Source organism: Aspergillus luchuensis, chromosome 5 (genome assembly GCF_016861625.1).
Source record: "Aspergillus luchuensis IFO 4308 DNA, chromosome 5, nearly complete sequence".
NCBI classification, from domain to species: domain Eukaryota; kingdom Fungi; phylum Ascomycota; class Eurotiomycetes; order Eurotiales; family Aspergillaceae; genus Aspergillus; species Aspergillus luchuensis.
Window position 1 is genome coordinate 5,153,010 of NC_054853.1, and position 27,654 is coordinate 5,180,663.

General features: G+C 51.4%; 7 protein-coding genes and 1 non-coding gene across 8 annotated transcripts; 3 read left to right on the forward strand and 5 right to left on the reverse strand.

Annotated features, from left to right (window-relative positions):
• Positions 1 to 131: 131 nt before the first annotated feature.
• Positions 132 to 4,255, reverse strand: AKAW2_51688A (uncharacterized protein; the record flags this gene model as incomplete). Its single annotated transcript, XM_041691644.1, has 4 exons — positions 132 to 698; positions 767 to 3,868; positions 3,928 to 4,018; positions 4,077 to 4,255. 4 exons carry the CDS (start codon positions 4,253 to 4,255, stop codon positions 132 to 134), a joined length of 3,939 nt encoding a protein of 1,312 aa, XP_041545109.1.
• A 1,678-nt stretch (positions 4,256 to 5,933) lies between these two features.
• Positions 5,934 to 7,377, forward strand: AKAW2_51689S (uncharacterized protein; the record flags this gene model as incomplete). The annotated part of the gene is made up of 7 exons (XM_041691646.1): positions 5,934 to 5,970; positions 6,119 to 6,133; positions 6,226 to 6,336; positions 6,389 to 6,420; positions 6,475 to 6,592; positions 6,655 to 6,851; positions 6,910 to 7,377. 7 exons carry the CDS (start codon positions 5,934 to 5,936, stop codon positions 7,375 to 7,377), a joined length of 978 nt encoding a protein of 325 aa, XP_041545110.1.
• Positions 7,378 to 7,988: 611 nt separating this feature from the next.
• Positions 7,989 to 8,059, reverse strand: AKAW2_t50022A. The gene has a single exon. It is a non-coding gene; the product is annotated as a tRNA-Gly (tRNA).
• A 1,730-nt stretch (positions 8,060 to 9,789) lies between these two features.
• On the reverse strand, positions 9,790 to 11,389 carry AKAW2_51690A (DUF2841 domain-containing protein; the record flags this gene model as incomplete). The annotated part of the gene is made up of 6 exons (XM_041691647.1): positions 9,790 to 10,283; positions 10,352 to 10,537; positions 10,592 to 10,941; positions 10,995 to 11,064; positions 11,123 to 11,333; positions 11,387 to 11,389. 6 exons carry the CDS (start codon positions 11,387 to 11,389, stop codon positions 9,790 to 9,792), a joined length of 1,314 nt encoding a protein of 437 aa, XP_041545111.1.
• A 4,965-nt stretch (positions 11,390 to 16,354) lies between these two features.
• Positions 16,355 to 17,694, forward strand: AKAW2_51691S (uncharacterized protein; the record flags this gene model as incomplete). Its single annotated transcript, XM_041691648.1, has 2 exons — positions 16,355 to 16,595; positions 16,988 to 17,694. 2 exons carry the CDS (start codon positions 16,355 to 16,357, stop codon positions 17,692 to 17,694), a joined length of 948 nt encoding a protein of 315 aa, XP_041545112.1.
• A 788-nt stretch (positions 17,695 to 18,482) lies between these two features.
• AKAW2_51692S (putative nuclear serine protease HtrA2/Nma111) lies at positions 18,483 to 22,164 on the forward strand (the record flags this gene model as incomplete). Its single annotated transcript, XM_041691649.1, has 4 exons — positions 18,483 to 19,280; positions 19,351 to 21,651; positions 21,715 to 21,912; positions 21,991 to 22,164. The coding sequence occupies 4 exons, from the start codon at positions 18,483 to 18,485 to the stop codon at positions 22,162 to 22,164; spliced, it is 3,471 nt and encodes a 1,156-aa protein (XP_041545113.1).
• Positions 22,165 to 22,935: 771 nt separating this feature from the next.
• AKAW2_51693A (uncharacterized protein) lies at positions 22,936 to 24,159 on the reverse strand (the record flags this gene model as incomplete). The annotated part of the gene is made up of 2 exons (XM_041691650.1): positions 22,936 to 24,054; positions 24,103 to 24,159. 2 exons carry the CDS (start codon positions 24,157 to 24,159, stop codon positions 22,936 to 22,938), a joined length of 1,176 nt encoding a protein of 391 aa, XP_041545114.1.
• A 1,135-nt stretch (positions 24,160 to 25,294) lies between these two features.
• Positions 25,295 to 26,713, reverse strand: AKAW2_51694A (HSP70/90 family co-chaperone CNS1; the record flags this gene model as incomplete). Its single annotated transcript, XM_041691651.1, has 3 exons — positions 25,295 to 26,010; positions 26,064 to 26,336; positions 26,416 to 26,713. 3 exons carry the CDS (start codon positions 26,711 to 26,713, stop codon positions 25,295 to 25,297), a joined length of 1,287 nt encoding a protein of 428 aa, XP_041545115.1.
• Between the last annotated feature and the right edge of the window lie 941 nt (positions 26,714 to 27,654).

The following is a 27,654-nucleotide window of genomic DNA, read 5'->3' on the forward strand; positions in this document are numbered from 1 at the left end:
CACCCACCCAGAAATTTGTCCTGCAAGAAACGTCCTCAATAACATGAAAGCATCCCAAATGAGTCATGTAGGCCAACCCCCAATGAAAGTATAGACAAACACCTAACCCGAAAACATTATGAAAACACCCTTTATCCATTAAAGGACCAACCACCGTTGAGGCGCAGACGCTGCCGCTCAGCAAGGTCACGTCGGATTTCGTCCTGTGTCAGCCCATCGGCGCCAGACCAGTTCGCGCTACTCGTACGCTCACGGAACTTCTTGATCTTCTTGTCCGACTTGAATGTCTCCTCCAGGGAGAAGGGAGCAATAGGGCCGAAAATAGAATCCACCTCCATGCCTTCCTGCTGGCGCAGGAGTGATTCCAGTTCCTTGGGCTGGGCCCACTTGGGCACGGGAAGCATCTCCGCATCCGAGTCCTCGTCCTCACTGTCGGTCGCAATCTCGGGAAGGTTGATGTTCTCACCATTCGGATACTTCGGTGACTCCTTGACCGGTGCCTTTTGAGACGCACTAGCGGCGGCAGGAGTTCGGTGTGCAGCCGGCTGCACGCTGGGGGGTTCCGCAAAGGGGATCTTGCCACTGGCGTATTTGGCCATATCCAGTGGATGCCCGGGTCGCTGGGCCTGACCCGTCTTGAAGATTGAGGAGCCGGATTGATGTGCAACAGAAGGCTGTGTATGACCAAAAATGGACGGCTGTGTCGGTTCCTCGTTACACGGTCAGCGCTGCTCAAAGACTTTTTCAAAACTCGCGTAGTACTCACCTTACGAATGTTCGATTGACGGATCGGCGGAGCCATCGCCGGACGCATAGAGGACATGCGGCTTTGCTCATCCTCTGTCCTCCTACGTTTGGTCTCGCCCGACGGCTGCATGGTAGCAGACTTCGGTGCTGTCGGTCGGTGGTTGGCTTCGTCATCAAGCCCTCTCTTGGGCGGTTTAGCGGGGTTGGGTTGGGGCTGGTTAATTGACCGATTGAACGGCTGAATCGAGCCCAGTCGTGAGGCTGGTCTAGCTGCACCAAGCTCGCTGCGTTGGCTTGCCTCGGGCTGCTGGCTTCCCTGGCGCTCTAGTCTGCGCTGATTCTCCAAACGGCGTTTTTCAATGGCTTGCATGTGGGCGGCCTTCTTTGGATCCTCGGCAGCAAGACGCTCCCGGCGCTCAGCCTCCGCTCGACTGCGCATCTCCTGACGACGAGCTTCTTCTTGCTGCTGAGCGGCACGCTTCCGCTCCAATTCGCGTCTCTGCTCCTCCCGGCGTCTTGCTTCGCGCTCCTCTTGCTCTCTCTTCCTCTCACTTGCAAGTTGGGCTTTTCTCTGCGACTGACTGGATATAGAGCTCCTGAAACTGCTGTTAGAAGAGGCTGTGTGTAATGAGGTATTGCTAGCCTTCTTCTTCAGAGTCGACGGTTTGGAAGCCGAGGCTGGAGTTGGTGCAGGGACGCTAGACTCTCGAGTGTTGGAAGAGACTTGCGACGCTAGCGGCATTTGCCGGGAGAGTGCGCTGCCGACGCGAATTGACACGGGCTGAGGCTTCGGTTTCTGGACCTCGCGAGCCGGCTTGAGAGGGCGACGTTCATTTTGCTTTGATGATTGCTGCTGTGAGACGGAACTTGGTGCGACAAGTTTGGGTCCGGCTTCGATGCTAGGCTCTGGTTCCTTGGATGGTTTCTGTAGGTGCGATGTCTTTTGCGTCGGCAACACGGTAGCTGACTCGGTGGTTGGCGCGCGAGCTTCAGGGTCAGCGGTCGGCTTCTCCTGTGGCGCCTTGAGTTTCATGGTTCTCTGTTTCTCCAGTTGCCGGGCTCTCTCCGCCTGCTCCTCTTCCTTCTGGCGGTCTTCAAGCTCCTTCTGTCTGCGCTTCTCCTCTCTTTCAGTGGAGCTGCGCGTCCGGCGGCCTTCTTGGCGTGGAGGGCTCGGAGGCTGTGTCGACTGCGGCCGCTGGCTTTCCCTATTACGATCTGTGTCCAATCGTCCTGTATGTCTCAATCTCGGTTGGTCCGGAGAAGCAGATTCGACTCTGGCGGCAGCTGTAACACCCCCAGTATTCATGAAAAGGCCCTTGGCGGATTGCACGATAGACTGAAGCCGCGATTTGGATGCACTTATCGGACCATCGTAGCGCTCGGCCGGTGAGCCAACCGGGGTTGTGGACATCTGGTTATCAAGATTTGCAGACGCACTCTTCTGATGGGCAGGTCGCTGTGGTGATGAGTAGGACGGTGTTGACGACTTTCCGCGAGCTGCATCTGAGGCGTGCTTAGAGCTAGTTCTCGGCTCCTCCGTGGGATGGACATCTCGATCCCTATCAACGGAAGGACGGTCTTCCTCACCACCTCGGGCTATCCGAGCAACGGAATGTTTGCCCAAGCTACCAGCTTTCTGGCTGGCACGTACATCTGGCCGGTAGGGCGAATTCAGTGGCTTGATCCAGTCGTCATCAGCGGCAGAGTCAGGGGCCGGGGTCTCGCGAGGCTTCGGGCCGGATGGCTCCTGCTTGGCTTCGGATTTGGCAGTGGGAAGTTCAGGGTATGTCACCTGCGCAGTCGACAAGCCAGGGACAGAAGGAATGGACTTGGTAGGTCGAGAAGGCTGAAGCTTGCCGAGCATGCTGATTTTCTCGTGTAGGAGTTGAGTCGATGACTTGTTGTGAAGCTTGCTGGCTCTAGTCTCGGCATCTCTATTTTCCTCTGTGGCATCTTTCTTGTCATCGATATCCATCCTGTCGTCATGGATATTGCTGTCCTCCGCAACATGCTGGGTCGTCCGATGCCCACCGGTCTGTCTGCCCAGATAACCCCCGGCGCTACTAAGCTTGTTAAGGTCGAGATGGCTCGTGCGGGAAATTCTCGAGCCTCCCAGGCTCTTCTTCGTCAGCGGTTCGCGAGCTGGGAGTGATGCAAAAGTGAGACTGCTTTTGCGAATCGGCGGGCGTACTGGAGATCCTTCCGAAGGTGAGCCGATTTCATCGAGACTATCGAGGGCCATGTCGTCATTTGCGTCATCTTGGTCGTCCTGGTGATGTTCTCGAGGTTGCGAAGTTGCATTTGTTGGCGGGCTCGACTTCGTATCCTTAAGCGGACTAGATACTGGCTTTGGTGCGGCTTTCTCCGTGGGCGGGGATTCGCGTCTGGGCGTGGCTTCGGGCTCTTCTTCAGGTTCGGGTTCTTGATGGGCCTGAGCGCTTGGTTTTGCCTCTGGTTCCGGCGCATGTTCAGGTTCCAGCTCAACGATGCCCTTACGCGCCGACTCCGACGCCGGCTCTTGTTCTGAGTCCACGTCTGACATAATCTTATCTTCAGGTTCCTCCTCAGGTTGCCGTGGCGCCTCATCAACATCCTCTGTATCCTTCGTCGGTGACTTTTGCTTCTGAGGACTTGTGCTAACATTCCGCTTAGGCGATGATTCAGTTACCTCAGGCTCAACTGTTTCTTCGCGCTGGTGCACATCCTCGCGAGCGGAGTGGAAAGACGCCCCTGTAGTACGGCGTTCTTCATGCGGTTGGTGGAGTTGCTCTTCGGCAGCAATAGGCTCTTGATCCATGGGCTGAGTAGAGGACTGCGACTCGGGCTGCACTTGTGTGAGGACCACATCGTCTTCTTCCTCTTCTTCGTCCCTCTCGTCTTCCGGCATGCCATGGTAGCCCGAGTCCGTGTTGTATTGCGGGAAGGAGTTGAGGTTCTGGGTCAGATCTGGGTACTCTGGTTGTGATGTGTTCTCCGTGGTCTTCTTGGCTTCCGTCGCAGTAGCTGGGCCTGCAGCCGCAGTGACGGGCTTGGTTGGTGAGCGCTGAACAGCCGGGCTAACACTGAATTTATTCTCCGTCTTGCTGTTGTTGTTTGCGGATGAGAAGATCTCGCTCAAGGGCTGGGGGCAGTACGTTAGCAGATTTCAGGTGCGCAGAAAGTAGCTGGTATATAACGCACCACTCGAGATTCGTTCGCATCCCGCTTCCGCACTGTACGAGGCGTTTTACCTCGTAGCTTTCCCGGGGTTTTGAAGACATCTGCGAAATTGCTATACAACAGTAAACGTCAGCAACTATGCGTCAAGCCTGTAGACTGGCGCGACCCACGATTGGTTGTTGGAGAAAACCTCGGCCATATGTTCATTCAGCCAATCCATCTCATGGCGCACTGGGTATTCAATCTCCTCCATTTCCTGATCCACCAGCTGCATAAAATTTTCCTTTTCGGTTGAGATCCACGCTGCAGAGCCTACAGGCTTCTGCGCCCTCGCGCCTGCCGCGGCCATGGCGACGTAAACAAAGCGATCGCACTGCGGGTTGACTGAGTACTATGAAAGGGGCGTAAATGATCGAAGGGCACAGGAGCCCGGTCTATAATATAGCGAGAGACAACGATGGGAACATCGAATAGTGGTGGAAAGGCGATAAGAGTTGAAGGTCGACTGGTGAGCTGAAATGGGCTGTCGTCGGGAGTCGAGCATCAAAACATCGGCAAACGCGTGAGTCCCGCCATGGCACGTGACGGTGCATCATACATAGTGCCTGATATCGAAGGCATCCACGTTCTGGTTTAGGCAGGAGAGGAAATCAATCAATCATACACCAGACACAATCATCGTTCATGGAAATTGCAATGCGGAGTAGCTGCAAATAACCCCTGAGGCGTTTCTCTGGCCATTTTGACTTTTCTGGCTTGATTCTACGGTGTATCTATCTATTTTCCACTCCCCTTTCGATAAGCATCGCTAGTCCCGTCCGATTGAACCCTGTTGGTACCGCTCGTCGAGAGCTGTCCTTAGACCAGGAACTGACGTGGGCGGAGTGTTTCTTCATGTAACAGTGATGGTCCCTTACTGTGCTCATGGGACTCACATGAGGATCACTGCACCGCCAGCTGTCCCTGTGCACAGTGCACAGATCTAGACTATCAACCAGCCTCCAATTTGTACCATACCGGACCGGGCAGTTTCACAATCGAGAGGTGACGGAGGAACCAGTCAATGTGCCGCGATAAAGAGGAGAGATGGCGTTCTTTTCCATCGGTCTTTGGAACCATTATCCAACGTTGACCACTTTATGACCCGGTCATGACATCATCTCAGAGTGCAAAGGGTAGCCGTACAGAGAGTTCGTTAATCCATTATTCAACGCGGTTGGCAGAACAGCAAATAGCCGGAAGCTCGCTCGAAAGATTGGATGGGGAAGTCCGGGGCGTTACTCAAGCATCGAGGGAGTTGGGAACTTTGCAGGTTTTCTGCATGGGAAAGGCAGAGGATCCCGGATGAGGGAGGAGAACCAAAGGGCCATAGCTGGGATGGGTGATGGAATGGTTCGAGTAGATCGTAAGTAGGATAGTCAACCATGGAGCCAACACCCACTTACTTCAGGTAGACTCGTGTATCGGAACCCCTTGCATTACGCCCACACCGTCTTGAAAGAGGGATGGGGAAACTGCTCATTAATATCCAGTAGCTCATTAGCTAGATAGATCACTAACTTGTAGACAAGACAATACCTTGTAGTTAGTTAACGGCTGGCCAGACTAACTAAAAGATAGTCCGAAACACCGGGTCCATCGTCACATGCGGGCCCTTTCCGCTTGGAAGGCGCGAGAAAAAGGCCAAAAACCAAGCAAAGCAAAGCAAAGCAAAGCAAGCAAGCAAGCAACTCAGCACACGATCATTGCATCACCCGCTCCTCTCCTCTTTCTCTCTCCCTCCCTCTCTCTCTCTCTCTCTCCTTATCCTCCCGCCCATTCTCACCCCTCCGTCGCCAACTCTCTTAATCTTCCCTTTTCTTTCCTTCTTGCCTCGGTCGTTCTCTTCGTCTTCCCTTGTATTATTTAATTTCAACCCGCCTTGAAACTTCCCCTGAACCCGCTCTCTAGTCCCCGGCACTTTCCTCCTTATCTTTTCCTCCCGAAAATCCTCCAGACCTTCCGAAACGCACACACGACTTTCCACCATGGCTGACGTGAGGTATCCCGACACAAATGGCCACAGTAAGGTACGAGCTGTCGCCGGTTTTCGTGTTATGCTGTTTTGTGAGGATGCATTGAAGCTGATTTAGTCTCTGATCGCAGTTCCGAATCTCCCACGCACATGCTCCCAGTGAAGGTTACACGAACTGACCGTTACTCCCTCGCTTAGGCGCACTCGCAAAGGGTAAATAGCTGACACCAGGCACACCTGCTTCGTGTTTACCGCTCGAAATTGGTGACTTCATGACCAATTGATCTGACATACACTCGATTTAGGCCCCATTGCCGAGAACATCAAGTCCGAGGCGTCCCGCACTGGTCAAGAATTCCGCGATTTGAGGAACACTAGCCCTTCATCTACCACTGCGACCGGTCAACCCTTGACCTGTACGTTATGACACAAATCAGCTTGCAGGCGCTCTCTGCTGACCCGGTCCAGACTACCACTCGCTGCTGTACAGCCTTTTGAGCGTATGTTGATCCTGGATGCCGCCAGGCGCGTCACCATCTAACTGATTGTTATAGTGGGAGCAACCCCGAGCCACCGCCATCTCCTTCGCGAGTGTCGTCACATTCATCTTTGCCGCCCGTTACCTTCCTCTCCTCCGTTGGTTCTTCAAATTCATCTATGTGGTTCTGGGATGTAGGTTTAGTCGCGGGTCCCGCACAGGAACAACAAAATATGCTGATCGCCGATTGTACTAGTCACCGCTATTGTCGAGGTCGGCGGCAGACTTGCTCTGTCACAGAGTGTCGTGAGCTCGTTCCGGCCTCGCAAGTACTACACCGTGCCCAAGGAGACTATCGAGGCTGTGTTGGAGGACCTTGAGCAGCTCATCGACTTTGTCCTCATTGAGTTCCAGCGTGTTCTGTTCGCTGAGAACATTGTCCACACCATTGCCGTACGTTTAAACAATTCACAGTTCCTTGGACTCGGGCCAATACTAAAACAATATGCAGTCCTTCTTTGCCGCTTTCACCGCCTACTGGTTGATCAAGTTCCTTCCTTTCTGGGGACTGTCTTTGATTGCGGTCACCATCGCCTACATGGGACCCTTGGTCTACATCAACAACCGTGAAGTCATCGATGCCCACATTGAGCACGCCCAGGAAGTTGTCAACAGCCAGGCCCACCAGCTGAAGGATCTTGCTGAAGAGCGCACTGCCCATGCCACGGGTGTTGTGAGGCAGTATGTTGGTGACTACAGCGCCAAGGCCCAGGGATACATGCGTCGCTCTGCGACCCCTGAGATGGCTCGGGCACCCGCCCCCGTTATCAAGAAGGAGCCTGAAGCCGAGCCCGAGATCAAGACGACTGACTTCCCGGAGGCACCCAAGGAGGAGCCCGTGGCCGCCCAGGAGCCCGTTGTGGAGACGATCGAACAGCCTGCTGAGCAGGTGAAGTCGGAGCCTCTTCTGGCAGCTTAGGGAACCGAGGCCTTTCATACAAGATCTGTTAATGGTCGGGATTACTCGGATGATGGACTTGTGGGAATTGCGGGGTAGTGGCAGGGGTGATACGAATTGGTAGCAGTGACATCCAAGTAGGATGGATTGGTTGGGTGTATGATGACTAACCGGGAGGATGCGTTTCGAGGGTTTGCGGACGATAATTGTATGTTTCTATGCTGGCTGCGAATTATGCTGCAACTTGTCGAATGTAATCACCGTATGACTTGATTTTCTGTCCGATTAAACTTTACCTCAGATTTAGTGTCAGTACTACGGAGTAGTGACGTAGGCAAGCTAGTCGGGAGTATTTCGATACAGACTAGCGTTTCTAGTCACGATATATATTGCGCAGTATGTACTTGGTATAAAATCCCAACGCATCACCATGACAAAGTAGTTCAATTCCATATGACAACGCTCAATGTTTCCAGTGTAGTTTCGTACAGCCCTACGGAGTATAATTCTCATGTTTACGGGGCCTACCTAAACTAGCCTGAGCGGGAGCGGCAACGGGAACCAAAAAGACTACCACTAGTACTGATATAGCAGCTACCCCGAAAACAAAGAACACAAAAAAGAAATTGCTGTGCATCATCCGTGAATCGAACACGGGCCTCATCGATGGCAACGATGAATTCTACCACTAGACCAATGATGCTAGTTGATGGAAGAGGTGTACTTATATTAATCTATACCCCAGCAAAGTCCGGACTTTGGTAAATGGTTCAAATCCCGAATGTCAACAATTAACTCACCTACCTAGTACCCCTGAAACCTTCAATTCGATCATTTACCCATCTTCAATGATATACTTCTGTGTCTATACATGCCAAGTATCTTTACAATACTCTTAGTCAAACCCTACTAGAAACAGCAATTAGGCAAAAAAGCCAAGTACTACTACGTAGTCTAGGTTATGCTCCCCGCATCCCGATATATTTATATTTGTCACAACAAGGCAACTAGCAGTTACTTACGCAGACATGGATTCATTGCATGCAGGACATGAATCAGCAAACTTCAATCAAATTTTCAACTGTCAATACTTATATTATGATCATGCATACACGGCTACGCCACACTCATCGACTGCTTTTAATTTACCCAGTAGCTATGTCACTCAAAGTAAGAGACAAAAGGTACTTACTAAGATAAAAAGGGAAAGAAAGAAAGAAAAGAAAAGAAGGGTTGACTGACTGACCTCAAAGGGTAGGTAAATAAGTAGCGAACAATAATCCACAATACATAGTAGTAGTAGTTTTAGTATTCTAGAGCAAATGCAGTAAAACCGGGATATACTTAACCAAATATCGATTTCAAACCCCGCAAAATCAATGATCTGAACCCCAGAAAAAAAAAGCAACATGGCTTAGCTGAAAAGCTTCAGCCAAGAAAAGCCGAACATGACAGCCAAGTAATCAATATACCCGATAAATAAATAATTGAACGGCGTTCAACTGAAAGCATATCTAGGGATGGATGGATGAGTGGATGGATGTACACGCAATCAGGCAGTTAGCATTTCCTGAGATTGGAAGGAGAAGAGGCCAATGCACGATATCTATCGGTTTATCACCATCGTGTGTAATATGTGTGGATATTATAGTCACAGTCGAGAAGAGTACCACGGAGTAAGAGCAGCTTCAAACCAAACTTGTTTCCATTCCCATGGAACTGGGAACTGGAGGGGTTTGTGCCTTGCAAGTGTCAGTTGAAACAGGTAAGTTCTACCAAGATCTGAATGAAGGCCAAAGCACACGGAAAACACTGCAAGGCATCCCTTGCTTTTCGAAACGGAATCTGAAGGTTAAAGAGAGTTGGCAGGCTTGGTAACTCGGTGCCTTTTTTCTCTCTCTCTCTCTGTGGAGGAGGTCGAGTTGGTATAAGAGGTGGGTGTGTTTCCTCTACTTTTCATATCCTGGGATCATGCTAATGGTCATTGTCTATACTACTGAGCTGTCTTCAGATTCAGAAATCTCCCTTCTGCGGGCTGGTTCGATTAGTCTTCTGTATATCGTTATGTACACCAACTTTTCGTTTCAAGTCTTCAACTTCCTCCCCCTCCCCGTTCCCCTCATTATATATGTACCTGAAAAAATCGCAACCGAAAAAAAGATGAAGAAGGGAAGACAAAGCATGTATCCTGGGGTTGATGGTGCTCTCGCCGCACTGGTGAAAATATTAAGTAAGTATTATGGTATATGAGTATGTCCCTTCTTTTAGGCCGTTCCTCCCAATAACCGCATTACTTGAATGACGAGGACAAAAGAAACAAGGAAAGAAAGAAAGAAAGAGGAAGACACGACCGTCATCACGCCCTGCTAAAACCCCAACCGGACCCGAGAAACAAAGGAAACAAAGAAAACCCATAACAAAGGGAAAAGAAGTCTAATAATTAAAGTAGTATGGATGTGTGCAGCTCCCAAGGTCTCCGGAAAGCCCCATAACAGGTAAGGACTGCTGTGCTTGGCTGTGTGGGTAATACTTCATTGAATAAGGATTGGCGTCCAAGGTTGTTGTCGCGGCTGCTGCTGCTGCCGCTGCTGGCTCCTGGTGGAACATGGCCCCTCCGGTGAGGTCGAGAGGATAGTCGCCCTCACGGTGACGCTTTAGCGGCGCGAACGAGGCCGATGCGTCGGTATCCCATGCTGTAGGGATAGGAGGCTTGCAGGGGTCTGACGCCTTCGATGTGGGTGGCTTTGACGTGAGCGGGGATGTGGTGGCGGTGGACGGAAAGACGGATGTGTGTGATTCGAGATCAGGAATTTCCTTCCTATAGACGGGATTGCTTTCCTTGAGGGTCTGGGTGGGTGAGCCCAGAGTTTGGGAGTCGGTGAGCTCGGGGAGGTGGACGCGGGAAACGCAAATCACGGCGGAGCCATCTGCAGTTGCTAAGTATGAGACATGTCCAAAAGACCCAATAACCCAATAGTGGATGGGAGGCGCTTACCTGTTCGACCGTCTAGGTATCGTTCTTCCTCCTCTCGTACGTGGTAGATCTCATCGAGCACGGGGATACGTTCGACGGGAGCAATTTGGCGCCGTACAGACTGGTCGGCTTCCTTCAATTTCTCCACGCAGATAGCGTGACTTTCACGCAGCTCGCAGAGAATATGGACAAGCAGGCGGATACGCTCTACATCCAAGGTTAGCGCGACTGATGGACGAAGCAGAGTGATGAAATACACACCCGCCTTCAGAAGATGATCTGGTTCACGGTGAGTAACACCCGCCGGCCACCAGGCTGGCTTGGTCAGCTCAGGGTCAAATTGCTGCGATGATCCGGATATGATCTTGCGTCCATTGTATGGATAGTTGACTTGTTTCCGGGGCTCCACGAGCTTGATGTATGCTTTGGCCAGGATGCGACAGTTGATCTGCTGCAGGCTGTCAAAAGCCTTCTCGTAGTATCTGCGCAGAAGGCCGGTGTTGCGCACGGGCAGCATGGACTTCTGGTGACAGGTGATGCTCATGGGAACGAGGCATTCATGGGATACCCGCTTCCTTTTGGACTGAGGAGGTTCTGTGGTGGAGTGGAACCTGAAGATGATCAGTGGTTGGGTCGCATTGAGACTGAGAAAGGGCGCAAGTACATTTGTTTAGCTGATAGATCGCTGGCACTGGGAGATTCTGGGGAGAGTGGGCTTCTGCCTCTGATGTCTTCTGTTGTTGTGTTGGTGTCAACAAGGTATCCGTGCGAGACGTCGACAAGGAACCCTACCGAGCATTTTGGATGGATCACCTTTGCCCGACAGTGCCACCGCACGCAGAAAGTTTTCCGTCACGCTGGGAGAGAGGATCGTCTGGCAGTTATTCGCGATGGATTGCGAGGCCTCGAAACGCAATTTGCCATTGTCGTCTATGTAGATGAGGGCGAAGTGCATACAAGCCAGCCCGTCTAATGGCGCATCCATGGACACGGGAGTGTGAGACTGGTACAGTCAGCTTGCGTTGCCATAACCATCGCCACAGCCATCAATCATACCATGGAAGCAGAAAACAAGAGATTTGAATGTGATGACTCTCAAGGGATCAAGGTATACTTTTCAGTGGGATGACCTGTAAGAGTTCGATCAGGCTTCTGGTCGCAGTCGCGCAGGAGACAGAGAAGAAGCGTGTACAGTTGAAAGAAGTGAGACTCAGAAGCAAGGCACGAGAAGGAGCATTTTTAAAAGAACAGGACTGAGGCAAGAGGCAAAGACCAGCAATATTGCAAAGAGAATGGGGGGAGTGGCCAATAGATCCACTCGCCGTGTTAAGCTTACCGGATCGTCCTCAACCTGGGCTTCAGCTTCGTTTCGTTTCCGGATCCGCGACGCCCCTCATGCAATCTTATATGCGTGCGCGAATATATTTCCTGTCTCTATTAGAAATTATTAAACCGTTGGCTCGCCTCCAGGACCGCGTCCGAAAAGGAAGGAAAAAGCAACTCAAGTTCAGACTAGGCTATAGTACTTCCAGTACACCGTAATGATGGACCGTCGCAACCAGATCAGTGGATCGGCCCAAGCTGTGTCACTAATGTGCGTGGCCCTATGTGGCACAGCAGCCGACGGGTCCTTATCCGCTCGCATGCATTTGGGCGTAGGAACTAATGCTATGCTGCGTCGTTGCTTCCAATCACCGAGCTCGAGAGAGAGGGTCAGGTTGAAGTCCGGTCCTGCTGGCAGTCTTGGAATAGAGAAAGTGGCTAGCTATCAGAGTGGATCTTTCAAGAGATTGTTTCGCCACCTCCGGTTGGTCATATCTCGAGATCATAGTCCCATTTCCCCAAGCTGGGGTTTGTTTGGTTGCTATGGAATACGCCTTGTGGATGAATCTGTGTTGTGTACGGAGTAGCATGGACACTACCATTTCAGACAGTCGTGCCGTGGCAGGTTATGCCACCTGCTAGAAAGATTAGCAAGATCGCCTCGAGCCGAGGGTCCAATAGGTCCGCTGGCGCATTAATGGAGGCTGCAATACATACTCTATCTCGTTCGATAGCATGCGGATGTGCCATTTCGTCTGCCTACCTTTTCCCGTTATGGAAGACTTCGTGTCTTATTTTCTCCTATCTACGCGATTGCCTCTTCCAGATATTGCTTTATTCTACCGAATACCCTCCCCTTGCCTGATGCGTCGGGTGTCAGACAGAGAAAGGTGCAGTTTGTCCACCCGTGGTTCGCTCTGAGATCCGACCTGGCTGGCCGGCGGGGCAGACGCTGTCACCAGATAATAGCCAACTCGCCAGGCACCATATCGGATTATCCCGAGGAGGACATTTGTCATGGTACCAGCAAAAGTCAATAGCGGATGGTCGAGTACCGTAGGCCCGGAGTGGCTGGAGGGCGGTTCGTTCTACGTGGACCACCGAATATCTCAAAGCGATGCACCGGACATGCGACGGCACCTCCCACTTCCGGTGTTCACCCATTTGTCAAAAGATTCCCAATGCGGGTTTCCCGATGTGTATACGGATGGAGTCGAGGATCATGAGTTGACCTAGCATTGACGGAGGTGCCAGTCCAGACAGGAAATTATGCGATACCTATTACATACTGGGGTCGGAAAACAGTTGCGAGGCTGCCGTGACCCATAGCGGCGACTATCGCTGTTGTACCGCATCATATTCGATGTTTGTTTTTTTCTCCATTTGGCTATCCGGACAATACAACGCCATTGCTGGCCATCGTTCCTGCTACCCACATGGCAGATGTCAGGTAGTGACTTGGTCGAGTCTAGATCAAAGGCAGCCTTGCCACATTGCGGTACTTCGTGGCTATAATGAGCTTGCTGTTGGGATGCCCAAGCCAGTGTCCCGAAAACCTGGAGGGTAAATTACAGCATTACCCTGGATTTCTTGGAAAAGAGTGCAGATGGAAAGAATCTAGAAAGAATCGAATGATCATCAGAAAAAAGAAAAAAAGAAGAAGAAAAGATAAAGAAAAAGGTAAAGGGGGATAAATCATCAACAAAAAAGAACTAAACACTCACACAGTACTCCGTAGCTGGACCCTTATGGGGACGTGACGGAGGCGGTTGCCGCAGGCCCACCAAGGTCATTGGCCCGTTTGCCTTCGGATCATGTCTGATCGAACGATGGCTGAACCGATCCTGACGCGACGGATGGGGGCCCCGCCTCTGCCGAGACAAGGTTGTGACAGATCGCGGCCAAAGAACCCACATGTGTGTGTGGTCAGAAGCAACCATCGGCGAACAGGAAGATGCCTGAGCGTACTGGGAGCACCTAATTCGCGATAATCCCGCCAGAACCGAGGAAACCACCGCAGCATGCCTGGCCTGCAACCGAATGCCACAGAGGGCCATTCAAGATAAGCACTTTCTTAGAAATTCCCAAACCCGTTGATGAAGTAGAACGGCCCTATCCGCCTGTTCCAGGTGTCGTTGGGAGGGGGACGTACATCTGTTCGATGTATGATGTGTCGGCCGGCGAGACTGCAGAGGAGTGCATATTGCATATGATACGGTGACCTGTCACGGTGGCTGAACGCCCGACATGCATACCGGAGAGCTTCCGGAAGTAACGAGCAATTTATTAACCTACTGAGTACGGCCGAGGTTCCCTTCTGTCATGGTTTATAAATAAATAACATCGGCTCGACGAGGAAAACTTTGCTGCAGGTGGGACGGAGCCTTCATCCAAAACTATTGTTGGCGATGGCTGCGCCAGAGGGTAGATCATCGACAGATAGTAAGCTGCCAGTCAACTGACAGGCAGGCTGCCTGATTGTTCACATGATTCATAGTGTGCGCTCCAACCCCAAAGATGCTGAAGGTTCGGGCCATGTCGGTCAAGTCTGTGCTTCTGCTAGGTTGGTGCTATAATCTATGACAGCTTGGCTATCGAACCTTCCGAGTCCTGGAGGTATATCAATTCCGTGCATCACTATCAGAATCGAGAGGAAGCTGAAAGTCAATAAGCTTCCTTACCCTGGTCAATAATGTTTGCAGCTCATCTTAATTGCATTGAGGTAATACGCCACGCCACGCCACGCCACGGCATGGATGCTGCCATATGTACTTGCCGACATGAATGGCACGAAGCGGAAGAAGTACCCGCGGATTGTTTTTCGTATATGGGGACTACTACTTACTGAATTGTGGTGTTGGTGAGTAGGTATGGAGAGAACGAGCTTCTAATTTGTAATTCAAGTGATGGGTCAAGTTGAACTGGACATGATAGGGAAGAATTCCCCGATGTGGCAGGACAAGGCCTCGCAGAGGATAGGAGGTGGATTTTCCATGTTTAGTAGATAGCTGGAGGTTGCCCAGTCATGGCGACGCCCGCGTTTCTAGAAAGTTGCCAGTTTTGTGAAGGAGATCCACTCGGGGGTGCCTGTCGGGTGTCCCATAGTTCGTCCTGGGTTCGTCGTACGTTTGTTGAGTTCGAGTTGCTGCCGGGAAGGTATCGCTTTGAGAGGTCATCCCAGAGCAAATGTAGCGGTATGGATGCCGCGTATTGACTGCTTTGATAGGCTATAAGCTGAGACTGTCTCTTAAGTAGCTGGATCTACCAACTTAGGACGGTTCATGCATGAAGAGCTTGGGAAACCTCGATCGAGGCCAATGGCCGATCGATGTTGGGGAAAGTGAGAGTACTAATGTAATTCAAGCATATTCACATCTTCGACGTGCTATCGAAACAAGCCAGTCAACTGAAGAGAGGTCCTGTCCTTTATATTGTTTAGAGAGAAGAGTGAGTGGGTGATGGAAGTAAGCTCAGTCAAGTTGAAAGCGGGCAGTCTACCTGCTATAGATGGAGGATGCCTCAGGTACCTGGCGTATACTGGGGTGTTGTGGTATGTTACCTTAAAAATTGAGTATGTAACAATACGTAATTTTTTGCTGAGAATATAATCATATGCACTAAATATACTATAAATCAAGAAGTTAAACAATACGTTACATGTTATATACACGTATGATTACGACAACCACGATATTTGGACTTGCGGCCACCTCTTCCTTTTCCCCTTTCCTCTCTTCTTTCTCCTCTCGAGTCACTTCATACTCGGGGAGAAATTGCGTGTGATTCTTTTCATCAAAATCTCTCTGGTTCAGGCTGTCCTGCATCGCGATCCACCTTTCCATTGTCAATTTCTGACCGCACTAGGTGCCTTTCATTGACTTTCTACTACGGTATCTACTAAGTAAGTACTACCGGAGTACATTCTCCCCCCATCCGTCCCCTGTGTTCTTTCTCACACACACTCTTTCCTCCACTCCACCGCCCGGACGAATCCCATCCAGTGCAATAGTCCGTCCGCCCCAAGGCTGATCGCAACTCGACGGGCCAGCAAATCTCTTTCCTTCCTTTCCGTCCGCTCACTTGACACGACTTGACTCGACAACTGCGGTCACAACTGAGGATTCTGACTTGTGACTAACGGATTTACTTTTGCCAGAGGTTACACTAACCCACCCTGACTAAGTTGTCGCTTTCAGGGTCTGTCCTTCCCATCTGCCGGCCCTTCTATTATCCCACACCCCCCTTCTTGAGACTCTTCTGGCTGTCGTGTCCCCATCGGCCAATCACCGCCCCTCTGTTTCCAGTTTAATTTTATTATTTTGGCCCTTTCATATTACCCTTTTCTATCTCGTCGTGGATCGTTCCAGAAAAGAATATTCTACGGAATTAAGCAGCGCAATCGCCAGGACACTAAGTCGTTAGAGGAATTGGCTTAGTGTCTCATCCCGCCCATCCCTGGATTCCGGCGAGTCAGAGTGTGCGACCGACATTGACTGTCGCTGCTGCGGACCTGATCCGTGGAAGTTTTTAATTTAACCAAAAACATTAATACCAAAAGAAAAAAAAAAAGAAGGGAAGAAATTTAGAGGAGGAAGAGAAAGGGAAAAAGAATTAAAAAAATAACGAAAAAAAAAAAGAGAAGAAAGCTTGTGGCCTGGTCCAACCATTGATTGACCTTCCTCTTTGCTCTTATCGACCGACATGGACCCCAACGTTCCCGGATTCCCTTCTGCGATGCAGCAGACCGCGGGTTTTCCTGTCACTCCCCAAAATCCACAGCAGTTCCCCTACTATCCGAATGCCATTCCTCCGTTTCCCCAATCCAAAGCTGTCTCTCATCCTCCACAGCAGCAACACCAGCATACTCCTTTCGGTGCCGTGCCCATGCAAGCCGGTCCTAGTGGAGCAATGATGCCGTCCGGGTTCCCCCAGCAGTCATCCGGTACGTCGGGATCTTTCCTTTAACTCCCCCCTGGCCTTTTATCTCCAAGCTCTTTTTCTCTGTCACTACTGTTTCGCTACTCCATGTAATTCTTTGATCTTCTTGAGGCCTGTCATTGCTTCCCCACCTTTTGCCCCTTTGGTCTACACACGGCTGCTCCATGGCGCCGGGTTTCTTTTCCCATACTGAATCTACTGGACCTTGCCTGGTCTAGTAGTTCAAGTACGTGTATGTGCTAATGGCCTGACGCGTATCCACTATTGCGCTACGATTGCCCGTCATCCTCTTCCTTAATGTGTTGTTGTTCGTTGTTTCCTTTTCCTTCCTGGCCAAAGTGCGCAGGCGACGTTGGCCGCAAGGACTAGCCGCTAACCATCCGAATGGACTAGTAGGACCCCACGCCAACTTCTCTGCACCATTTGCCCAGCCACCTGTGCCAGCAACGTCTATGAGCCAGTATCTCCCTCCCCAGGCGACTGCGACATCGACTCTTCCCGCGACTACAGCGCAATCCTTTCCGCCCAACATGGCTTCGGTACCGGCGACTAACATGATGCCCGCGCAACAGCAACAGCAACGGGCAGCGCCCCAGCAGAACCCATTGTCGAGCTCCGCCCAACCTGCTCCTCAGTCACCTGCAACGACCGCGCGCGAGAAGGCTCGTGTGACTACGCTGTTGGACATAAACTCGATGTTGCTGCAGGAAGTCATGAATCTTCAGGCGGCTGGCAAGGCTGGTGCGCCTTCGCAAGGAGCGTCAGAGTCGAACCCGTCGCCTGGTTCAGATCAGACCTCGGATAAGCCCACCCAGCGGCCAAGCGCAGAATACCTCGAATGTATGCGTCGGTTACAAGCCAACTTAGGGTACCTTGCAACCATTGCCGACCGGGCTAAGAAATCAGGGGGAGTTCCTCCTGCCGCACCGGCGATCATGTCACCGCCTCCAAACATGCCTTCAATGAATGAGATCTACAACAAACTCAACGAGCTCTTCCCTCGGGCCGCGCAAGGTGGTATAGGGACACCCCAGCAGAGTCCACAATCATTGCATGGCAATGGCCGGCCCAGTCCTTCTCCAGCTGTTGAACACGTTGTTTGAAGAGGTCATATCGACAACAAAACATGATGTGTTGCGCGTAGTGCGAGCTCTACGGGGAGCTGAGCGTACTGGCTCAAGGTAGAGAGCAATCGACCGTCGCTCCTGCATCCCGCCTATACGCCCATAGTTGCATGAGGCCCCTGCCCTGACCGGCTGTTCACTTAAGTCAAGCCTCGAGTTACGATCCGACGAGCCTTCGGATGGGCATCGCGCGCGTCTATATTGCGCCACAAACTCTTCTCTCAATGATGAGCCATCAGATGAAAGCCCACAGTCCAACTCAAGGCAGCTCTCTTTTTGAAGAAAGAGGTACTTGATATACTGGGTACTTCTAATTTAGGGTCGTGAAGCGTTGCAAGATACACAAACAGTGTTGGCGACCAAATGGGACGAACATGTGAACATTAGCACCAGAAGTGGATGGTAGCTACAAATGATGGGATGCGGAGGTCCGAGTGTACGATAGAGTCTGGGGATATAGAATCGTATATAATAGAGATATATATAGTTACTGCACGGTACTGCATTGCTATTGTAGAAAACTTGTTTATGGAGTAGGATCGCATCATGGATGAATTGCTGGCCTGAATGATCAGGTCAGAAGACGCCGCAGCTCCGCCGGGCCAGGGCCAATCAGAGGGCGTCAATCGAGGTGTCCGCCCGGTTCCCTTTTCAGTTCTGTCTGCCACTGCAGCTCGCCTGACTTCAGTTCCTTTTCTCCTCCTTCCTCACGGTCCTCGTCATCCGCCCCTCTCTGTTGCAGTCTCTCTTGTTAGGGGGTCTTGTGAATGTCTTGCGTCTGGCTCCACATCCACAGAAGGAGCCTACTGTCTGTCGCTACGAACAATTCTGTTGCGAGGGCCGCTGCCTCTACCTCCGCCGCGCCGCCGCCGCCGTCATCGCCGCCGTCTCATTCTAATACTTATTCGCCTCTTCATCGCTCTATCGCCAATCCCATCGGATTCACCCTGTCGCCTGCGAGGTCACTAGTTACTCGCAATTCTAGATTTTCTGCCTATTGGCGCTCTAGTCGACACTTTTCTTTGTGCCCGGCCGCTGCAGCGCCCGGTGTCACCACGAGCATCTGCCCTGGTCAGGCGCCCATCCGCTCTCTCAGCTCGCTCATTATACACTCTACGAGACCCAGTGCTCTACGTTCTTGTGCAGACCCGATGGATTTGAACGGAGATGCAGGCGCCAAGCGCAAGCGCAGCTCTATCACCACCCCCGCTGAACGGCCTGTAAAGCACCTTCGCCCCGAATCGAGCGCATTGACACCTGGGGATTCGACGCCCGCCAATGGGACAGTATATGATGTGGAGGATGATGAAGATGCGGGTCGTCTGCTGCCTGTAGGGCCTGCTCAGGCTGATTCGCCGGAATGGCAAGCTACCATAGAGGAGGTTGTGAAGAGCGTTGTATCTATCCACTTCTGTCAGACCTGTTCCTTTGACACGGAGCTGTCTATGAGTAGTCAGGCTACCGGGTTTGTGGTGGATGCAGAGAATGGATACATATTGACAAATCGACACGTGGTTTGCCCGGGACCTTTCTGGGGATACTGCATCTTTGATAACCATGAGGAAGTAAGTTGTGCTCTCTCCGCATGTGGATCTCTCTTGGGACAGGAATGCTGATTCGTATTGGTTACGTTAGTGCGACGTCCGTCCCGTGTATCGGGACCCAGTACACGACTTTGGAATTCTGAAATTCGATCCGAAGGCTATTCGATATATGAAACTGAGGGAGCTGAAACTGCAGCCGGATGCAGCTAAAGTGGGATCTGAAATTCGCGTCGTTGGTAATGACGCAGGAGAAAAATTGAGTATTCTGTCTGGTGTCATTAGTCGACTGGATAGAAACGCGCCCGAATACGGCGATGGCTACAGTGACTTTAATACGAATTATATCCAGGCCGCTGCAGCAGCTAGCGGTGGAAGTTCCGGCAGTCCTGTAGTCAACATTGATGGTCATGCGATTGCTCTGCAGGCCGGTGGTCGTGCAGACGGTGCAGCGACGGATTACTTCCTCCCTCTGGACCGACCTCTACGCGCACTGGAATGCATCCGTCGCGGAGAGCCTGTCACGCGTGGAACGATTCAGACGCAGTGGATCCTGAAGCCGTTCGATGAGTGTCGTCGGTTAGGCTTGACGCCCGAGTGGGAGGCGACCGTGCGTAAAGCAGCGCCCACGGAAACCAGCATGCTGGTGGCCGAGATTATTCTGCCTGAAGGCCCGGCGGACGGAAAGCTCGAAGAAGGAGACGTGCTTCTGCAGGTCAACGGGGAGCTTCTCACCCAATTCATCCGGTTGGATGACATCCTGGACTCAAGTGTTGGGCAGACAGTGCATCTGCTTGTTCAAAGAGGCGGTCAGAATGTGGAGATTGAGTGCCAGGTTGGCGACCTGCATGCCATCACGCCCGACCAGTTTGTGACGGTGGCTGGAGGCACGTTCCATAACCTGTCTTACCAGCAGTCGCGGCTGTATGCCATCGCTACTCGCGGTGTTTACGTCTGCGAGGCTGCAGGCTCCTTCAAGCTGGAAAACACCCTCTCAGGATGGATCATCGACTCGGTGGACAAGCGACCCACTCGCAATCTCGATGAGTTCGTGGAAGTGATGCGAACAATCCCCGATCGTTCGCGCGTGGTGATCTCGTATCGGCATATTCGCGATCTCCACACCCGCGGCACCAGCATCGTCTATATCGATCGACACTGGCACCCGAAGATGCGACTGGCTGTGCGCAACGACAACTCCGGTCTGTGGGACTTTTCGGACCTCGCGGATCCTATCCCAGCTCTTCCTCCGGTTCCGAGGAAAGCCGATTTTATCCAACTCGATGGTGTAAGCCAGCCTGCTGCGGCTGACATTGTGCGCAGCTTCGTACGGGTATCCTGTACGATGCCCCTGAAGCTGGACGGCTACCCCCAGGCCAAGAAGACTGGATTCGGATTGGTCGTCGATGCAGACAAGGGTTTGGTGGTTGTGTCGCGAGCGATCGTGCCGTATGACCTCTGCGACATCAACATCACGGTGGCCGACTCCATCATCGTGAACGCTAAAGTAGTTTTCCTGCACCCGCTCCAGAACTACAGCATCATCCAGTACGACCCAAGCCTGGTGCAGGCACCTGTTCAGAGTGCCAAACTCAGCACCGACTACATCAAGCAGGGACAGGACACGATCTTCGTCGGATTCAATCAGAACTTCCGAATTGTTGTGGCCAAGACCGCCGTAACCGACATCACCACTGTTTCTATTCCAGCCAATGCCTCCGCACCGCGCTACCGTGCGATCAATTTGGACGCCATCACTGTGGACACCGGGCTCAGCGGGCAGTGTTCCAACGGTGTCCTGATTGGCGAGGACGGAGTGGTGCAAGCATTGTGGTTGAACTACCTGGGAGAACGCACGTCCAATTCGCATAAAGATGTGGAATACCATCTAGGATTTGCGACCCCATCTCTTCTCCCTGTCCTGTCAAAGGTGCAGCAGGGAGAGATGCCTAAATTGCGGATTCTGAACATGGAGAGCTACGTGGTCCAGATGAGTCAAGCTCGCATCATGGGCGTGTCGGAGGAATGGATCGAGAAGGTGACGCAAGCTAACCCATCGCGGCATCAGCTCTTCATGGTGCGCAAGGTCGATTGCCCACCGCCTGGATTCAACTCGGCGGCCGACACGTTCGAGGAGGGTGATATCATCCTGACCTTGGACGGACAGCTGATCACCCGCGTCTCCGAGTTGGATATCATGTACGAAAAGGATACGCTGGAAGCACTGATTGTCCGAAACGGACAAGAAATGCGGATCCAGGTGCCGACTGTCCCAACGGAGGACCTAGAGACTGACCGTGCCGTCGTGTTCTGTGGTGCTGTGTTGCAGAAACCACACCATGCGGTCCGTCAGCAAATCTCCAAGCTGCACAGCGAAGTCTACGTCAGCGCAAGAGTATGCTCCCCTCCCTCCGGCCTTTGCCACTGCCACCTAAATAACTAACCATCCATTTAACAGAGTCGCGGATCCCCCTCCTACCAATACGGCCTAGCCCCAACCAACTTCATCACCGCCGTGAACGGTGTCCCCACCCCGAACCTGGACCGCTTCACCGAAGAAGTGAGCAAAATCCCCGACAACACATATTTCCGCCTTCGCGCGGTGACATTCGACAATGTGCCGTGGGTAGTGACCATGAAGAAGAACGATCATTACGTATGTCATATTCCCCCTCCCTATCTTTCTCTCTACCAAATCTCGAAAAAGGTGGTAAACTAACACATCTATCACCAGTTCCCCATGTCCGAGTACATCAAAGACCAGTCCCAGCCTTCCGGCTGGCGGACCGTGTCTCACGACAAGGATAAATATAAAGATGGCATTGCGCCGGATGCTGCGAACTTGAACCCGGATGCTATGGACGAAGGGTTTGATGGAGTCAGTGATATCGAGCCGGATCTGGAGTGAGGGCAGGGCGGGACTGTATAGTATTCTGTGATGAGCATGGCCGTGTTAGATGTGTATACAGACATGGCTCTTAGAAAACGTAAAAAGAAAGTGAAAAATGGGAAAAATGATAGACGTTATTAGTGTTGCTTGTGCAGATGTGTAGATGATGTGTTGTTTTGGGGTGGTTAAACTTGATGGTATGGATTCGTATTGTGTCCCATGACATGCATCTAGTATCATGTATACCACATTAAGTGTATTACTTGACAGTATAAGCCTCAGAGAATTGATAAACAGATGACACTATGCAAATACAACAGATCTTTGTGAAGAAAGAAGAAAAAACCATCCATACTGAAAAGGTTTGATTTAGTTAGATTAGATTAATTGATTGGACGGAAATCCATATCCCTTCTAACAATAAGCGCTAAAGGTACTCAACCTCATATCCGAAAGAATAGTATATCTGAATGCTGATTGCACTTCCCCTTCTTCAAAAGCACCTGCTCACGACTGTGTTCGAGTATATATGAACCTGAGCTTTGCTATGTCCGTGCCCATGCGATTCAGTCAAAGGCGTTTATCATTATCTGGGACGGGTTTTCATTGTGTTGACGATGACGAAGATGGGATGAAATGAATCATCACAAAGAGGCAGACAGGCCCTTTGGAGATAGGAAGATAACGAGACGAGAACAGCCATTTAAACCAAAAAAGACTCAATAATGCACTCTCACAGATACGAAAACACACAGTATCCAAAATGAGATAAGAAGAAGTGTCAAGAATCTAACAGACAATAATATCTCTCCCAAAGGGATCCACAACCTGAGGAATCGCTTCATACCCGATCATATTCCTATGGCGCTTAACCGCAGCAACGCACAACTCCAAAGCCGTAAGGTCCCCACACCGTGAGGTCGCGATCTCAGGACTAGGCAGCAAACCCCCAACAACGGCCGCCTCCGTCTCCGTCTTAGCTGTCATATCGTACCCGCACATTTCCACCTCTAAAAGAACTAGCCCCTCCAACTGCCCCAGCACAGACAGCACATCCTCCCACGTCCCAGCAGTTAACGATACTCCACGGAATGCGACATGTCGTAGCGTCTTATTGAAGTGTCTTAGCCCGCGCAGCCTCTTCGCACTCACCGAGACATTCTCGAGAGTGAAAGACCGCAACGGCGCATCTGGATGGATGAGAGATGGACATGACTTGGCAGTCATGTTTCTGCCGTCTATTTGGCCAGATAGCTCGACGGAGACAAGACGTCGGGCGTGTCTCAGAAGGCTGAAGATCGCGGTTGGCTCGCGCTCGAAGAGAGACGATGCTGAGGAGGTATATGAGAGTTGGATGTGGCGGAGGCGGGCTATCATGGGGTGAGGGATATGCTGTGCTGTGGCTGGATATAGGGTATCGTTGTCACCGTCGTAGAATTGGGGGGAGTGATGTTGGAAGTCGATTTCTTGGAGGGAGGGAGGGGCGTGGGTGGTATTCAGACAGTGGACGAGGAGGTTGGCGAAGTGGCGGGAGAGGTTCTCTTGGTCTAGAGTGCCGTTCGGTATGGTTTGGTATTCCAGGCGGCGGAGGCGGACGAGGCCGGGGAGGGAGGTGGAGAGAAGGTTGATCCATTGTTGGAGGATGTCGGGATGGGTTAGAATGTGGTCCCAGGGAGGACGGCATTCGATGATTAAGGTGCGTATATATTGGCCGAGGTTGCTTTGGTGGAGGACGTTCAGGTCGGAAAAGAGACTGTTATTTGTGCTGTCTTTGATGTAGACAGTGCAGGTAGTGAAGAGGGCACGAGAGGCAGCAGCACAGAATGACCGGCTCACCTGGCGAAGGGCCCTGAGGTGCCCCTTGCCATGGTATTTGGAGTTGGCTGTGGCGTAATCGGCAATCTGCAGCTAACGGTTACGATCTGAGTGGGAAGAAGCTGCTGTACTGGAACTTACCCTCTCTTGAATCTCCAAGGGGAGGTGGATGGATGTCTGTGGCGTATGGGCAGACATTTTATATAAAGATAGGGCAGGGAGTTGATATAATAATATACTGATGATAGGTCTGGGATGGGAGTTCGCAGAGTCAGGGGAGAAGATGGAAGCCCCAGATTAGGAGAAAGCGGGCGCTGTTATATAGCCCCCCAGGAGTATGCGTATCATGGTGAGGCAGTGACATGGATCATTTAGGGAACCTGGAACGTAACGATGCGATGTCTGACTCACTCACTGAATATCTTTCTTCTGTTGACGAGATGATGATGCGGACCCGTATTGGGTGCCGGTCTGTACCCCATAGTGCCTGGCAGTAATTGCATTGATGTCGGGGTTATGCTGGCGGCGATATTAGATTTCAAGACATGCTGTGTATAGCAGAGAACTATGATTGGATCTGTGAAGGTATGTCCCAAAATCATGTATTGTCTATAGTATATAGTAGGTTGGGACATGTCTCTGTTTCTGTCCCCCCAATGATGTGATAGATGGTGTTTGGTCTACTGGGAGCGCGCCGGTATAGTATGATGTCTGGTGAAAGAACATTCTATATTGACTCCAAAGCAATAACTACTGAAGTAGTAATATGACTGAGAAGGAAATAAGCAGGTGTTGAATTCTCACAGGGTGGTCGGTGGGGTATCCAGAAGAAAGTCAACAGCCGAACGCAGTATGTGACTCAGAAAGGCTTGTTTCGAGCAACCGCTCAAAAATAATTGATAAGAACATTCGATTCAGTTCATGAGAGTATATCAGGTAAGTTTCAAACCAACTTTGCTGCTGGAATGGTATCTTAAGTGGGGTAAATGGAAGAGTTTGTGTTAGTGCCATAATGCAGGACAGTAAACAAAGAATGGCCAGTGTAGCTGCGAATGTGACAGTTGGATATAACACATCCGTTGTAGGAAGTGCGTTCATAGTCTAGGCGTCATCATAGGATGTTATATACAACGGCTATCAGCCGCAAAACCTCGGTGGGTATATAATAGATGAGCCGGTCCAGGCAGCATGTATGCATGCTCAACTTTGGGCTCGACTCGAGAATGTCGCGGGACTGATCGCAACATAGGCGAATGGACAGCCGTCCATTCCGATGGCCCTGGCATAACCCAGCGGCTTCCAACATCTGCAAAGACTCAACAACTGATTGCTTTCAAGCCTCCTTGCGCGCCTTCATCTCAGCAATGAACTTAGCGCTCTTGCTGGTCGGCACAATGTAGATCTTCACCAACTCATCCACAACCTCAACCTTACCACCACTTAGGATCTGTACCAATGGCACCTTCTTGCCAGCGCGGATCAAACCACCGGTAACCGTCTCCATGAAGCACTCCACCGTATTGATCTTGTACTCTCCCTTCTGATCCCACGGCAATGGGAAGATGTAATCGAGATGATCCTCGATAGAATGCATTTCGGAGAACGCCTTGATGAAATCCGTCTGCGCATCCATGTGGTACAGGAACACAGCCGGGAACTCAAGCGTACTTTCCGGCGACAACGGATCGGGCGAAAGTCTGATGCCCACGTCCTCCATCTCAGGAGGCTGATCCGTCTTGCGAGTACGGATCTGGCGCGCCTTCAGCGCAACACTAAGCAGCGTCTTCTCCTTACGCGTGCGCTCATCCTCGGCCTTTTTTCTCGCCGCGATGCGCTCAAGCACAGCCTTGCGCTCGCCGATCTTCCCAGCAACCATCTGAAGAGCCTTGTTGTTCGGATCCAGCTTCAATCCCCGGGACGCCACATCCTCCGCCTCGACAATCTTATCCAGCGAAAACAGCGCCATGGCGGACCGATAGTACGCTTTCACGTTCTTTGGGTTCAGCTTCAGCACGGCTGCGCAGTCGAGGGTCGTAGACCGGTAGTTTTCTATCCACATTAGCAGCCTCGCCCCATACTTCAGGACACGACAAAACACCTACTTAGTTCCAGGTGGCACAGCGCGCGATTAATATAGCACGCCTCCTCGACCTCCCTCCGCAACCGGGCCTCCTCCTTCTCATCCTCAGGCTTATCCCACTTATCCTCCTTGGCCAGCAAGACCGCAATACCCTTGGAGTAATGCTCCTTCGCATCAGCCCAGCGCTTCTCGCGAGCAGCTTCGTTTCCTTGTTCACGGAAGTTCTGCGCGACATCGCCGCGGGTACCCTCGTTCTGGAGCGCGCGGATCGCATCAAGGAAAGGGTTTTCGCCGTCTACCCACATACATACCCCGTTAGCCTATAATCCAGCCAATGTAATTTCCAGAACTGATATTAAGGAGGGAAAACTGACTCTCATCATACGCCTTGTTGATATCCGTCATGAACAGCGGCGTGCGGTTCAGGATATCCGCCAGCTCGTCTGTCGTGTGCGTGCTCACGGCCTCCATGGCAGGCGGCATTTGAGGCGCCATGGGGTCCGCGCCCGCATTCAGGTCTTTGAGGCGCTCTTCCTTGATGGGGATGGGGAGCTCTTCCGGGGGAGGTGGGGTGAATTCATCTTTGGCTTCGGTCGCGGGGGGTTGTTGGGGCTGCTTGTTGACTTCGAGCGACTCATCGTAGTCGTCGGGGAGTTCTTCTATTTGGCCCATTTTGGTTCAATGTGAGGTTATGAACCTGAGAAGGAGATGTGTTCTGTTTTGGGGTGAGGGGGAATGGAGATGATCGTCATGGAAAAGAGGAATTTGCTGTTATCGGAGATGCAAATGATGCAAACTGGTGGGGAGGGGTTAGCCCTTATCTTATCTGTTGATGGATCGATCAGGTATGGTTGATGGATGTGGTCGTTCCCGATAGGGTGGGATTGTAGTTGTCAGGTAGCAATAATGTGTATTCCTCTCTTCTCACTGTAGATAAGTTCCTGCTGGTATGTCGGAGATTGGCGAAGGGCATTGCAGTGTACGGCAGATGCCGTCAATTCTAGATTATCCGGACACGGACCCTACAAAAAGGATCGTTCATCTAGACAAGACCCTGCACAATGAATGAAGAGTGGCTACTAGATCCAAGACACAGTAGACTAAAAATGATCAGGTGCAGTTGATGCTAGCTGGTCGCGAAACCCTCCTTCTTAGATTTGGTATCGCTGGGGAGAACCCCTGGCCTGGAGGAAAGTTGCGACTTGGGACGAGTTATATAAGGGGAAGTAGAGAGGGACAGGTGAACGAAAGCAATGAAATAATAGACGAGTCCTCCATCTAATTCTCTTTCAACTCATTGAGATTCACAATTCTATTCACTTCACAATACATTACTTACGGAAGCCACCGACACAGCCATCCCCATTCACTAACAGCTTCAATGAAGTCTCATTTGTCTTTCACATGTGTAACTTTAACCATGTCATTTGATCTCTACCATTACTCTGATGGGAGTATCAGTCGAAGTTCACCGTATATAGTGTATAGCAATGATTATAAAAGGTACCTCCGTGTCACCCTCAAGTACCTGCTACTCCTGAGTAGTGAGCACATCATTACCACTCAAAACCCTAATATCACATCTCTCTGATTCCCTTGTTTCTGTTGCGATA